We start from the raw sequence: 14,087 nt of genomic DNA on the forward strand, positions 1-14,087 counted from the left end.
AAGCTCGCTCTTTTTGGGCTCCAGCATTTACCACAAAAATGCTTTATAGTATCTATATAATTTTTCTTCTTTTTGTCCCTTCTTTGTAGTTGTTTGAAATTACAGTGCCTCTCTCTCAAGGCCCCAAACCAGTAACAATCAGTTTTGCCAATCACACCTCCTGCCGATGCATGTCTAAGCTGGATGTTTACAGACAAGTCCATTCAATTATTAGACGTTCCCTGCCAGCAGCACTGCCACAGTGAGTATGACTTTGATCTGCTTTTCTCTGCATCCTCTACTAACATAAAATTATTTCCAAGTAAACACAGTTGATTAAAAGAATTTTTGTGAAATGTGCTATATTTCTCTATCAAATAAAACAGAAGACAAGTTTGAAAATGCACCGTAAACATAAAATTAAACTGAAACAGGAAAACCTATGTTATAGACAAAATAGCTTACCATATACAGTAAGTATTTCTGTGGAAAGGCACACATGCCACCAACATTTAACACTCACACAATCAGGTGTGCAAATTCATAGATGGATGTTAAAACTAAAAACATTTGCGTCTTAAGATTTTTGGCCCAAAACAAAAAGTAAACATGAATATATTATTTTATATCTTTTAAACATTCAGTTGCCTTTCTTCCATCTCAATTAGTTTTTCTCAACATATCAATTCCTAATTTTTATTTCAGCAAGGATTGAATATTGGAATATTAATACTTTTAATAATTTTTCTTAATATTATTTCATATTCACTCTCAAAGCAACATTTGTTATTCAACATTATCTCCCATCCTATTTTTTAGTTGGTTTTATGGTTTAGCATACACGGCACCATATGCTTCATTAGATCTCATAAAGAGCCTGGATAGAGCATAACAGATTGACTCTGTGATCGGTTTATAACGAATCGTTAAGCATTGCCACCTGAGGTCTAGGAACTTTCTATCCCCAAATGAGAATGCAGCACTTTGTTCTTTAGGATGGCCAGGGCATATAGAATGGGCATGTAAATAAACCTTGTATAACCCGTATAACAGAAGTATAAATAAATTGATGAGTAAACATATGCATTACCAAAAACTTTTTTAGGAACCTTTCCTTCTGGGGACTCGACCATAAGCGTGGGGTGCTGATGGCAGTTTCCCCTGTTGCTTCTCTTTGTGCTGCTTTACTTAGTGTGAGAGGTGGGAGTGCTTACCTTTCCAGAGACACTTTAGGTAAAACTCTTGGGTAGCCTACTTGACTGACAGAAAGAAAAAGATCTTACAGGCATCTGTGAATAAATTCACGCTGATGCAAGCACAGACAATGGCTCCCGGAAGTTGTAGAGAGACTTCATTCATGCAGTCCTGGGAATTCTAGTCACTTGTATCCCTTGGCAAGTCATCTAATCTAAGCACTTCAGTCATTATCTCTGTGCTAATGGTTTCCAGAATTACCATGCAAGATCTGAGCATTTTGCTGACTTATAATTAATATTTTATCAAAGTCCCTTTTATATGCATGCATGAATGCTAAGTCACTTTAGTCCTGTCTGACTCTGCAACCCCATGGACTGTAGTCCACCAGGCCCCTCTGTCCATGGGATTCTCCAGGCAAGAATACTAGAGTGGGTTGCCATTTCCTCCTCTGGGGATCTTCCCCACCCAAGGATTGACCCCACATCTCTTACACCTCCTGCACTGGCAGGCGGGTTCTTTACCACTAGTGCCACCCTTTTATATAACTGTGTTTATTTATAATCATATTAGATGTAAGAGGTACAGAATGAAAGATTTATTAAGTCTTTTTATTTACCTCTGCATTATTCATAGGAATGATCTTTCACATTCTTTGAGGCCTTGAAATCACACAGTTGTCACTAATTACTTCCTTTCCTTGTATCGTACCCAAATGCTATTGATTATTTTGGGGGAGAGGGGAGACAGCCACTCCAGCCTAAACTGACCGTGTCATTTCCATCAGTGCCATCCCCATCCACTTCATTCTGCGTGGATTTCTGATTTAATGCAGTGGTTTCAGTACTGTCTTTCTTGTACCAAATATGTCTCCAGTTCCTGAGTAATGTCACAAGTAAGCTTTAAAAGGCATCATTTCATTCACGTGACCAGAAACCGTCAGTGACTTTCAACTTCTCAAAGAACTGGACACCGATTTTCCACCTCTGTCATCTGGCATCAGTCTTCCTTTCTGGTTTTGCTTCCCATTCTTCTCCAAGTCTGTGTTTCACAAAGTCTGATTCCCTAAAGACCAAGCTCATTTCCTGCTCTGTATCTTGTTTCTATTCTGGCCTGGCTTAAAATAAATTTCCTTTATTTTCTGCCTTTCCAAAGTCCTGTCCATTTCTCAGAGTTCAGGTGGAGGTCTTTCTCCTGCTCTTGTCTTGTCCAAGCATCACAGGCACCTTTTGCTTCTTGAATACCCACAGCAATGACTATATTTACTCTGTCCTTGTACAAATTTTTAGGGCTCTGTAAAAGTTGCATGTGAAACTGGATTGTGAGAGTGTTTTAGGCAGGTTTATGTGTTCTATAATGTCCAGCTCATAACACTTAAGAATCACTGAGCCATTCCTGCTTCAGGTCCGAGCACACACTGTCTCGCTTAATACTCACAAAAACATCTATGAAGCTGGTGGTAGGATTAGCCTTATTTTACCGATGAAGCAGCTAATCACATTCCAAACTTGGGAACTGTGAACACATACATACTACACTCATCAACAAAGGCTTGCTAACTAACTACTCATCTGTATGTGTCTCATAGCATCTGTGTATGTTACTCATGTTTTCGTCATTACGTTCACACTGCATGCTGTTCGAGGTCAAGAAGAGACAAAAAGAGCAAAAAGATCTTAGGTCTTGGGGTAAGCCAGAGCCGAATGAGGTCTGCCACTAATTAGTGTTTTAAGATTGGGCATTTCATGTCTCTGAACCTCAGTTTGCTTATATATAAAATGTAAAGATATAAAAAGGGTAGAAGGAAATATGGCATACTTCTACTGTGCTGAGAATGGTGCCCAGCATCTGAGAGACAGTCATTAAAGGGCAGATTTATTATCATCATGAAGATTCATGTTGAATTCATTTCCTTGTCTCTGTGTTCTTCAGTGTGTTTCACTGCATACAATGAAGAATTATATTTTATATTACAAGCCAGTACACACATAACTATGTGTATAGTACTATCTAACTATGTATATGGCATCACCGACTCAATGGACATGAGTGTGAGCAAGCTCCAGGATTTGGTGATAGACAGGGAGGCCTGGCGTGCTGCAGTCCATGGGGTCGCAAAGAGTCAGACACGACTGAGAGACTGAACTGAACTGAACTATGCATATACATTTGTGATATTCATTATATATATATATAAAATTTTAAAGTAGGTATCTATATTACTTTGCATGTAGTTATGCAGCCATATAAAACTATAAAAATGAAACAAAGTATTGTTTTAAATTATTTCCTTTATTATTCAACCTTTTTTTTTTTCATTGTCATCCCTTAAGTATCCTTTTATAGATGTTTTTTCCTAATCACCTACCCCATGAAATTTTAATGCCACAGACATATTTACATCTCTTTATATATCTTAAATATGTCTTGGCTTTATACATTAAAGAGGAAATATAAAGCTTTGTTTTTTATTCAGTATAGGATTAAAAAGGACAAAATAAAAATTTTATTGTGAAAAGTTAAATAACAATGTAAAATCTGTTAATACTGAATATAACTTTATAACTACATGTTGGGAAACATATAAAGTAATATATTTACTTATAAATGATAATATATCAAATTACATATGAAAAGTAGCAACTGATATAAATGTATAACAATACAAATAAAAATTTTCAAACATTTAAAATAATCATTTTCCAGCAAAAGTAAAATATTTTTAAAAGTAATTTTTAAAAAAATTTTTAGAGAAATTAACTCTTTTGAACTTCTGCTCTCTATGAGAAAACAATAATTAACCTGTATAGCTACTGGATATTCATGTAGAGGGTGTCAACAATTTTTCTTCTAGGCGTCTGACATGCTAATGTTTTGATTAACTTTTGTAGATTAACTAATAAATGTAAACTCGGTAATTCTCAAAGCCCAGGTTTCACACAAAGGGGATCAAGCAGAAGCCACAGGGCCGCCAGCCCTCAGGCCCCGCTCAGTGTGTGACACTGAGATCAGGCCCTTGGTCAAGAGGAGTTCTTTCAATCACAGCCATTTACTCACTGTACTTTTATAGCCTTATTTTGTATACACTTTAGATATTTTTTTCATGCCAAGGCTTGTGTGGTAGCCAATAAAACCTCATAGAAATTAAGTAATAAGGAATGAGACTTTGTTGGTTTTGGAGAGCCAGAAACTATTGTCAGATCCAAGATTCTTCCTCCTCAATACCTAATTTTTACTCTCCTACAGATGATATTTTTCTCATTATGAATGCAGGCCTATTACATGTGGTGCACTTAAATACTTTTTCCCTATTCTCTTTTTTTTAAATGTTGGTCTCAACCTATTATGACTTGTGACCCACAATTCAACTGGAAAACTACCACAGTGATCATGGATATATGATGAATACATAACTATATTTTGAAATCATTACCTTTGTTAACAAGAGTTAAGAGGAACCGCCACCACAATGGCTAAAATAAAAAGGCAGAGAAAACCAAGTGTTTGAGTTGATGTAGTACAATGGGAATCACAGATGGGAATGTAAAGTTGTGCAACTGCTTTGTGAAATATATTGGCTGATGCTTATGAGCTTAAATACACACTTACAATATGATTGATAACTTCCCCTTCTAGGTATTTACCCAAGAGAAATATAAACATATTTCCATATCATAACTTGTAGACAAATGTTCATATAAGCTCTGTAACCAATAACTGAGAACAAACCAACATCAATCAAAGGTGAATGAACAAACAAGTTGCATTATATCCATACAGTAGAATATTACTGAGCAGTCTAAAAAGAATGAACTGTTGATGCACATAACAACCTAAATGGATCTCAAAAACACTAAGCTGAGTGAAAGAACCTAGGCTAACAAGAATGCATACTATGATTCATTTTACACGAAACCCTAGAAAAAATGAGTATAATCTAGACTCAGAGGAAGGAATATCATTGTTTAGTCACTAAGTCATGTCCAACACTTTGCAACCCCACGGAATGCAGCCTGCCAGGCTCCTCTTCCATGGGATTTCCCAGGCAAGAATACTGGAGCGGGTTGCCATTTCTTTCTCCAGGGGATCTTTCTAGGGATCAAACCCACGTCTCCTATGTCTCCTGCATTGGCAGGCAGATTCTTTACCACTGAGCCACCAGGAAACCCTAGTGAGAGTTACACAGTTGTATAAATTTGGGAAAAGGCAATGAATTTAAAATAGGAGCATTTTATTGTAGGCAAATTATTCCTCAGTAAAACTGATTCTTTCTAATGCCAAGTGAAAAAGACCCTTTCATTAACTATAATTTTGAAATTAGTGGTAGATGTCTTCAAACCTTTCTGGTGACACTTTAAGTCAAGATTATCTGATTCCTTACAGGGAGGGCGTCCCAGCAGTCCTTTCTACAGAGACTGAAATTTCACTCAGATGCAACAATGTCCCATTTCTGCTCCACCCTTGCTCCCACCCACCACTGCCAGCAGGATGACAAGTCTTGTCTTTCCTAAATGTTTGGTGTTACATTTACATTATTATGATTTTAACTAAGTAGCAGATCATTTGTTTTACATTATTTATGAACAAGTATAACTAATTCAAAGAATCTTTTGCAAAATGAGTCATACACATAATTATGGAGTCTCTGGAATGGACAAAGAATGTTTCTTCTGAGGACTGTGAGAGAGAGATAAAGATGAGCTTGACTGCCTCTAACCTCTGAGCATTCAGAGTCAAAGGCAATGCATGTTACATTGATATTTTTTAAATTTTACTAAATGTTAGCATGCACCATGTATCTGCCACCTGTGGCCCATGCTCATAACTGATGCCAGATGGCTACTGTGGGCAGACACCAAAGAAGAGGGTGCTTCCTGCAGGTGGCTTCCTGGTTTGAAAATTCATTCTCTGCTCACTAACTCTCTGAGTTTTGCTAAATTCTGTAAACTTTTGTGACAGATTTTCCTCACTTTTAAAATTAAATATAAATTAAAATGTTCATATAGCATAACATTTATGATCAAATCCTCATAATCTATTCAATAACGTGATACTATATTGCATGTTAATCTAAGATTATAATAGCATAGCATACTAGAATAACAATGATGATAATGATGACAGGTCTACCTCATAGATGTGTAGTGATGTTTATAATCAGTATTCGTATTAAATATTAGCCCAATTCCTGACATACACTAAGCATTCAATAAACACTGGCTTCTATTTTTACTAACATTTTACAAGTGGAAAAATCAAGTCTTGAAAATGTTAATTAGCATATGCAAAGCTAAACAGCTTAAAAAAAAGTGCCAGAGAGAGATAAAAAGCCAAGTGTCTCTTTCTCTTAACTCTATGCTTTCGTCAATAGTGTGCAGCATTTCTAGTATTTACAAGAAGATTTCAAGTCTCAATATCAGCAGCACCAAAAAATATCATAAATTCCACAGGTAGAAAAGATTATCTCTAACAGAAATGGTAAATATCAATATTTATATTGATGTTTTCATAGATTATTCTTTTTTCCAATTATTTCCTCATATTTTCCTTCAGGATGAATTCCATGAATTTCTAGGGTCCCTTTAATGATAGACACTCTCTTTTAATGGAGGGAGCCATTTATGATTAAAAAGTGATACTGTAGATTTTTCTACTTGGTGTTTATTCCTTTAGGAGTATTTATGTTGAGTCTTCTATGTGCATAGCATTGTGCTAGGAAATGTAGGATATTTTTAATGGATTATATAATTTCTCAACTAAAGAAAGTCACGTACCAGAGTGCAAATAAAGACATGTATATCTAGTATAAAAAGCATATAATACACCATGCTCTGCTTCATTCAGTCATTTAATGAAAAGTTTTTGTGTGCCTTCCAGGTACCACTGTAATGCTAGGCTATGGAGGTAGAAAGAACAACCTGGTGCCAATATAGTAGGTGGATCAGAGAAGCAAACAGAAGTTGGAAAAAGTGGAGAGGAAGCTTCTGAAAAAATCCAAGAGAGAAATCATGAGTGGGCACCAAAACAGTAGAAATGGGTGTGGAAAGATATTTTAAGAAATATAAGAAAGCATGTGACTTGGGGTCTGTGTGTGGGATGACAGAGGGGGAGAAGCTGAGGGTGAAACTGCATGGATGACATTCAGAAAGGGAATACCTGTTTACAGGTAACAGTAAAAACCATGATCTGTGATTCCTTTCTGTGGAGTGTGGAGTGGGAACTCTGTGTTAATGGACCCTTTACAGTGATGGGCGTCTCTGCTTCAGAAATAAGTCAGTAAAGTGCATGTATAAGGATGTTTCCTGTAGGATTGTTTGGAAACCCAAAATCTGGAAGAAACTCCAATGACTGCCAATAGGAGATGAATAAGCAATAGTATACCCATGTGTGGACTATTATGCAGCCGATAAAGATAATGGAGCAAATTTTGTGAGATGACATATGAAGATATCCATAATAGATCATTCAATGGAAAAAGGAAATTTCAGAATGGTATGAAAGGCTTTATGCCATTTTCGCATCAACTAAAACTATATGTAATCATACAAATAAAGGCATTTGCCTTAAAAAGAGGAATCTGAAACAATATAGGACCATTAGGATTGGACAGCACCTGTGGGTAGGAGTAGTTTGAGAGGGAATGTTTGCATTTCATTTTATGTATTCTTATATCATCCTAATGCTTTTTCATAAGCATCACTGATTCTGTAATACACAGGTAAGAAAAGAGATGATCCCTTCCACATGCCACTTATTCTTTGGTTTAACCTGTCTCTCCACAGGTGCCAGGCTGCAAACAAGACTTGCCCCGCAGATTACATTTGGAATAACCACCTCTGCAGATGCCTGGCTCAGCAGGATTTTATTTTTTCCCCCAGTGCTGGAGATGGTAAGCTAAATGATGTTTTAAGACTAAATGCCAAAGGTCTCTATGTTGATTAACAAATACCTAATATTAAAGTCCCATGTACAATATTCATCCTCAAGCTTTGAAATCAGTCACTACAAAATAGGACACTTTCTGCTTCATTTTCTGCTTCTGGTATTGTTTTGAACTTCTCTGTAAAGGAACCTACCTGTGGAAAGGAAGACACTTCTAAGTGCTCTTCATTGTTTCACTCCACACCCAGAACCGAGGGAGGGATAGTAAAGCTGTCCTGACTGTGTTTGTCTAGACTCTGCAGACGGATTCCATGACATCTGTGGGCCCGACAAGGAGCTGGATGAAGAGACCTGTCAATGCGTCTGCAGAGGGGGGCTTCGGGCTTCCAGCTGTGGACCCCACAAGGAACTAGACAGAGACTCATGCCAGTGTGTCTGTAAAAACAAACTTTTCCCCAACTCCTGTGGGGCCAACAGAGAATTTGATGAAAACACATGCCAGTGCGTATGTAAAAGAACCTGCCCAAGAAATCAGCCCTTAAACCCTGGAAAATGTGCCTGTGAATGTACAGAAAATCCACAGAAATGCTTCTTAAAAGGAAAGAAGTTTCAGCATCAAACATGCAGGTGAGAAACCTTCATGAAGAGTATTAATTTCTCTCATATTGGAAATAGTTTTCTCAATCCAAAGCAATTTTCTCAGCCAAAATACTGGTTTGTTAGAATGGGGCCAGTTAAGTTCTGTAAGATGAATTCTGATATTTTGTAAACAATGCTTAATTTTGGGAGACTGTTTGCTCCTGAAAAAGCAAAATGAGATCCCTGGAAACCAAAACGAGATCCAAGCTCAGACTGCACCAAGACCTTGTCCCAGAGAGCAGCTCGCAACACGAGTTAGATGCCAGATGCATAGGACAGTCATTTCTGGAGCATCTTCAACATACACTCAGGCAGTGCACACCTGCCCCCACCAAAAATGACAGTGCAGTCAGGTGTAATTTTGGACAGCTGTTCTAAGTGCAGAAAATGTTGTGCGAAGTTCACAAAGGGTAGGATAATACCGTTTACTGTGGAATTGTATCTAAAAATGAAAATAGTGAAGCTAAGTATTTAATGAGAATTAGAGAAATATATTAACACATTGTTAAAGTTTACTCAAGGCATTCCTTAAACCTGATTTGGCTTCCTTCATCACAGAAAAAAAAAGTCTCCTGGACTCGAACACTCTGTGTTAATTCCTGACCTTCTTCCTCTGATCCGAGAAAAGCCAGCTCTGGGTGTTTGACAAGGCCTCCCACTTTGCTTCAGCATCGCTCCACCAATCACGCCCCTTCTCTTCTGCACCTTTAATGTCCTCAACTCGGTTGTTCTCTCCCTCCAATTTAAAAAAGTTCCCAAATTTCTTCTATTTTATTGGCATCTTACTGCAGTGTTGAACTTTCTTTAGCAACAAGCTCTGTCCTTGTCTTCTGAGTTGCTCCATGATCGGTCATTTTGCATTTATCTGTTCACCTCTTTCATCTCTCATTTATTCACCCAGCTGTAATCCTGTTATGCCCTGAGGACTCCATGAGTAAGCTCTGTTTAAGGTTTCAGTAGCCCTTTCATTGTCAAATTTCACAAACAATTCCGTCTTTCTGCAGTTTCTCTTGGGGCTTTCTGTTTGGGCCCAGAGAACACTGTGCTTTCCTGATCGTCTTTTAGTTTCCTGTCCACCTGTTCTCCATCACTATCCCTGGGTTCTCCCACCAACTCTTTACAGACAGTGATAACACCCACATGACTTAAAGCTTACCTTCCATTATTTACAATATAGTGTCTATATGAATGTTAATCATTACTTTTGTCTTCAGTAAATAAAGTGTCCTTCTTTTGATTCTCAAGAGCTTGTGTTACCGTTTCAATTCATCTTTCTGATGATCCATCCACACTAACACGTTAGCTACTGCATGAAGAGACGTCCATGAATCTAGATATCTCTTCTTCCATTACCATTTCGCGAAACCTTATAGGAATCCTTATGTTTCCTCTTTAGAATATTTTTTAGCAATGATATTCCAATTTTACTTTCATATCCTATTCTAATTACCAAAAGGATATACCAAAACTATAGAAAAGTATAAATACTAAATCTTTTTAAAGATTATTAAACCATTTTGCACATTAAATTTAAGTGAACCCAGTTTACAGTGAAAAGCCTGAAATTTTTGTTTACATAAAACTAACCAGTTATTATATTTTTCTACACAATTCTTACATTAACTTAGACAAAAGGTTTCTATCATTGTATTTCTCCCCACAGAATACATTGTTTCTTTTTTTTTTTTTTTATAAATTTATTTATTTTAGTTGGGGGCTAATTACAATATTGTAATAGTTTTTGCCATACATTGACGTGAATCAGCCATGGGTTTCTTAATGGCTTTCTATTTACTGAATTTCTTTCCATGTTCATTTTTCTAAGCATATAATTCCAGATTTTATGCATATAGTGAAACAAAAAAAATAGTTTGATATTTAAAAAAAATACATACTCCTCACTTTCTCATCATATTTATTCTAAAAGTGTGGTGGGCAGAGTATCTATTCAGTGATTCATTACCTTAGTCAGCAACTTTCCTTGATTACTGAAAATCATATCTTTTTAGTAAAGGATTACCAGTATCCCTATACTAATGCATTTGTATTTAGAAATGAAAATAAATAAATAAAATTTTAACTAGATATGCTTTCCTGGAGCAAAAGAAATGATATTTCAAAATCCTGTTTGTAGTTTTTCTGTGGTACATTTCTGATTTCCAGGTGGCCTTGCATTTTTCTCTATGGCCACATTATGTGTACTCATCCTTCGAAAAGTCTTTCAAAGATGTTCTGTTCACTGGAGCAACAGGGCTGTGGATGTTACTGACTGCTGAGTCATTTGTCCTTTCACCACCGCTAGAAACTGGACATCTAGGGCGGGAGGAGAGGAACCTCCCCCGCAGTGAAGACTGTCCCTCCCTGCCCCTTCTCCCGGCCCGCACTGTTTTCGCGTGGAGTCCAGGTGGACGAGGGAGGCTGCCCACACTTGTGCAGCAGCCAGCTGCCAGCCCAAGTCAAGAGTAAGGGTGGGGTCCTCCTGTGGACCACAGCCCTGCCAGAATGGCTGGGTTTAATCTCCCTGCAGTCTGGGTTCCAACCGAGTCCCAGATTCTTGAGAATTCTGCCACACTCATGTGATCACGCTAAATCGGCAGACCGTAAATATTCACTTCCAAAATTTCTGTTTTATGTTCCTTTCATCTACAAAGCACAGAGCACTTCAAAAGAATGAATGCTAACACCACCTCATTCTTCCATTTGTTATTTCTGCAAGCAAGACTTTTTTTTTTTTTTTTAGGTTTTTTCCATCCCTCTTAAATTTGGAAATTCCGGGCACAAACTTTAGCAATTTATAAACTGGACGTCCGTTTTATGATAAAATGAGTAATTTTGTTCCAGTCTGAAACTTAGAAAAACACGAAAGTGCGTTTGTAGCATAACAAGTTCATCTCTTGGTCTTTAACAGAAGTCTGTCCTTCTCTGTTCCTCTAGTTGTTACAGACGACCATGTACAAATCGAGTGAAGCATTGTGAACAGGGACTTTCATTTAGTGAAGAAGTATGTCGCTGTGTCCCTTCATATTGGAAAAGACCACATGTGAACTAAGGTGGTATCTTTTCTAGTTCATCATTGTTCTATCATGGGAAACCATGCTGCCATGTTAGAACTATGAACACAGAGACTTTGTGGACCGGGTGACAAAGACAAAAGTCAGTTTTCTGAATCACGTGGAGAATGTTACAGAAATGGACTGGAGCTCATCTGCAAAAGACCTCTTTAAAAGACTGGTTTTCTGCCAGTGACCAAACAGCTGAGGTTTTTCTCTTGTGATTGTTTTTTAAAAAGAATAATGACTATATAATTTATTTCCACTAAAAATATTGTTTCTGCATTCATTTTTATAGCAATAACAACTGGTAAAGCTCACTGTGATCAATATTTTTATATCATCCAAAATATGTTTAAAATAAAATGAAAACTGTATTATAAGGTACTAAGTTGAATCCGTTACCATCTTATGCTATCAGCAAAACCTGATATTGTGAAAAGTCATCTCCTCCGCCCTCCCTGTTTTTTTTGTCTCTGGGTATCAGATTATGATTGCTAAGAAAAAGTATGCTCTTGTAAAAGAAAGTTTCAGATGGATAGCAGTTGCTATTACATTTTATTTTTAATCTCAATATATTTAATGAGTATAAGTGTTTTAGCACACAGTACTTTTGAATTTATAGCCAAATGAAACAGAAAACTTATCATCTTATTAGATAGTCTGCTTAGCATGGTTAGATCACTGAAAGTTATTCAGTGCCCTGGGAGCATTCAGACTCAACCTGATATAATAGTTCTCAGTATGTATTAATATTAAAATGGCTTTAAAATATTTTACTCAAAAATAATCTTTTTCAAATATTTAATTTCTTCTTACTAGCTAAATACTTTTTATAAGCTGAAGTGCTTCTATCCAACATGTATAAATTGGAAGTGACATTTAAATGCTCATATGTTAAAAAGCAACAGTCACACACAATACTCATTTCATTTTCTTTAAAGGCAACACACTGAGATATTTTTTTCTGAGAACAAATATTTGCCTACATAAATACAACCACATAAGTGGTTTGCCTGTTGACAGAGAATTGATTATTTGCTTGTATGACATGGTTCCTAGCAAAAATAAAAAAACACATAGCTACTAGCAAATACATAAAAATAAGTAGTCCTAAAAAGAGAAAAAAGAATCTATAGAGTTATGTAAACATAAAAATAAGTCTCTTAAAACCTGCAAATATAACAAAAACATTTTCAATGGTATAGGTGACTACTCAGTACAATAAAAATATTAGTATCTATATTTTTGCTACAAAATAATTTATTTTTTATAATACTTTATTAGAAAGTTGATGTCCTAAATATATTGAAACACTATTTTCAATACTGACTTTTAAAACACTATTATATGCAAAGTTTATTGAATTACAGGTATATATTCTGGACAATTTTAACATCTTGTTCATAAAGTCAAATCTTTTTTTTACCTATTTGGAAGAAGAAGCAGTCTTCTGAAATTCTCTTATTATATACTTATGGATCATCTTTATATTTTTTTAAGTAAAGATGGATCTGAAGACTGTAGGCAGAAAATATGTACTGTGTACATCTGTGAAGCAACTAAAATCTAGGTAATTTTCAAAGGTAAGAACAGCAACAAAACTAATAGTAAAACCAAAGTAAAATATAAGTAAATTTGACAACAGCTATAGTTTTATCAAAACTTCCCCAAGAGAACAAATTCAGGGGCCGTTACCAAACGGAAATATGGAATCACAATAAATAACATCCTTCCACCTGATAGGGAGCCACCCTCCCTTGATACATAGGATGGTCACTGTCTATACAATTCAGCTGAAATTCAGTTTCAGTAATTTTTCATCACATTTCAGCCAAGAATATAAGCAAACAAACATGATATAATCTGTTATGTTGATGTGGTATTCATCACTTTTAGTCCTGATACATTTAAATATGTTAATTTATTTAGCTAATTAAAAAAAAAAAAAAAACCTATTCTAAGTTTCCAATGAATCCCTTGAAGCCATGGAGAGAATCTTAGAATCTGATATAATGACCCTTACAAGCTATCAGCTTAAAAAAATCTAAACTATGTGTTGACAATTAGTTTCTCAGAATGTATGAGTATGCCAAAAAGAAAATATCACTATACCAAAATATAAAGCATAAGGCATGCCAGAAAAAATAACATTTAATTTGTCCCTGGAGATGTAATAATTTTGATGAAAAGCAAAAACAACATCAACAGGACAATACTTTGCCAGAGATTCTTGCAAACAATTTTATGTAGACCATAAAAATCTCACTTCATTACATTATAATAATTGAGATTTTGTGGCGATGGTTAAGTGGACTAGAGATCAAGCTAAACAGTCATTTA

At 36.0% G+C, this 14,087-nt stretch overlaps 1 protein-coding gene across 2 annotated transcripts in view; it reads left to right on the forward strand.

The window, feature by feature from the left end:
- VEGFC (vascular endothelial growth factor C) overlaps positions 1 to 14,087 on the forward strand; it is a 78,866-nt gene that overhangs the window by 64,054 nt on the left and 725 nt on the right. The window contains exons 4-7 of one of the 2 annotated variants that reach the window (XM_081521998.1): positions 90 to 241; positions 7,956 to 8,062; positions 8,349 to 8,682; positions 11,629 to 12,131. In XM_081521998.1, the coding sequence (XP_081378124.1) occupies positions 90 to 241; positions 7,956 to 8,062; positions 8,349 to 8,682; positions 11,629 to 11,743 (708 nt within the window). In that variant the 3' untranslated portion in view covers positions 11,744 to 12,131. Of the gene's footprint in view, positions 1 to 89; positions 242 to 7,955; positions 8,063 to 8,348; positions 8,683 to 11,628; positions 12,132 to 14,087 lie in introns of those variants that run through there. The other variant, XM_081521999.1, reaches the window with a different exon arrangement.

The sequence above is a fragment of the Giraffa tippelskirchi genome, chromosome 8 (genome assembly GCF_054371585.1).
Source record: "Giraffa tippelskirchi isolate mGirTip1 chromosome 8, T2T-mGirTip1v1.2.pri, whole genome shotgun sequence".
Taxonomy (NCBI): domain Eukaryota; kingdom Metazoa; phylum Chordata; class Mammalia; order Artiodactyla; family Giraffidae; genus Giraffa; species Giraffa tippelskirchi.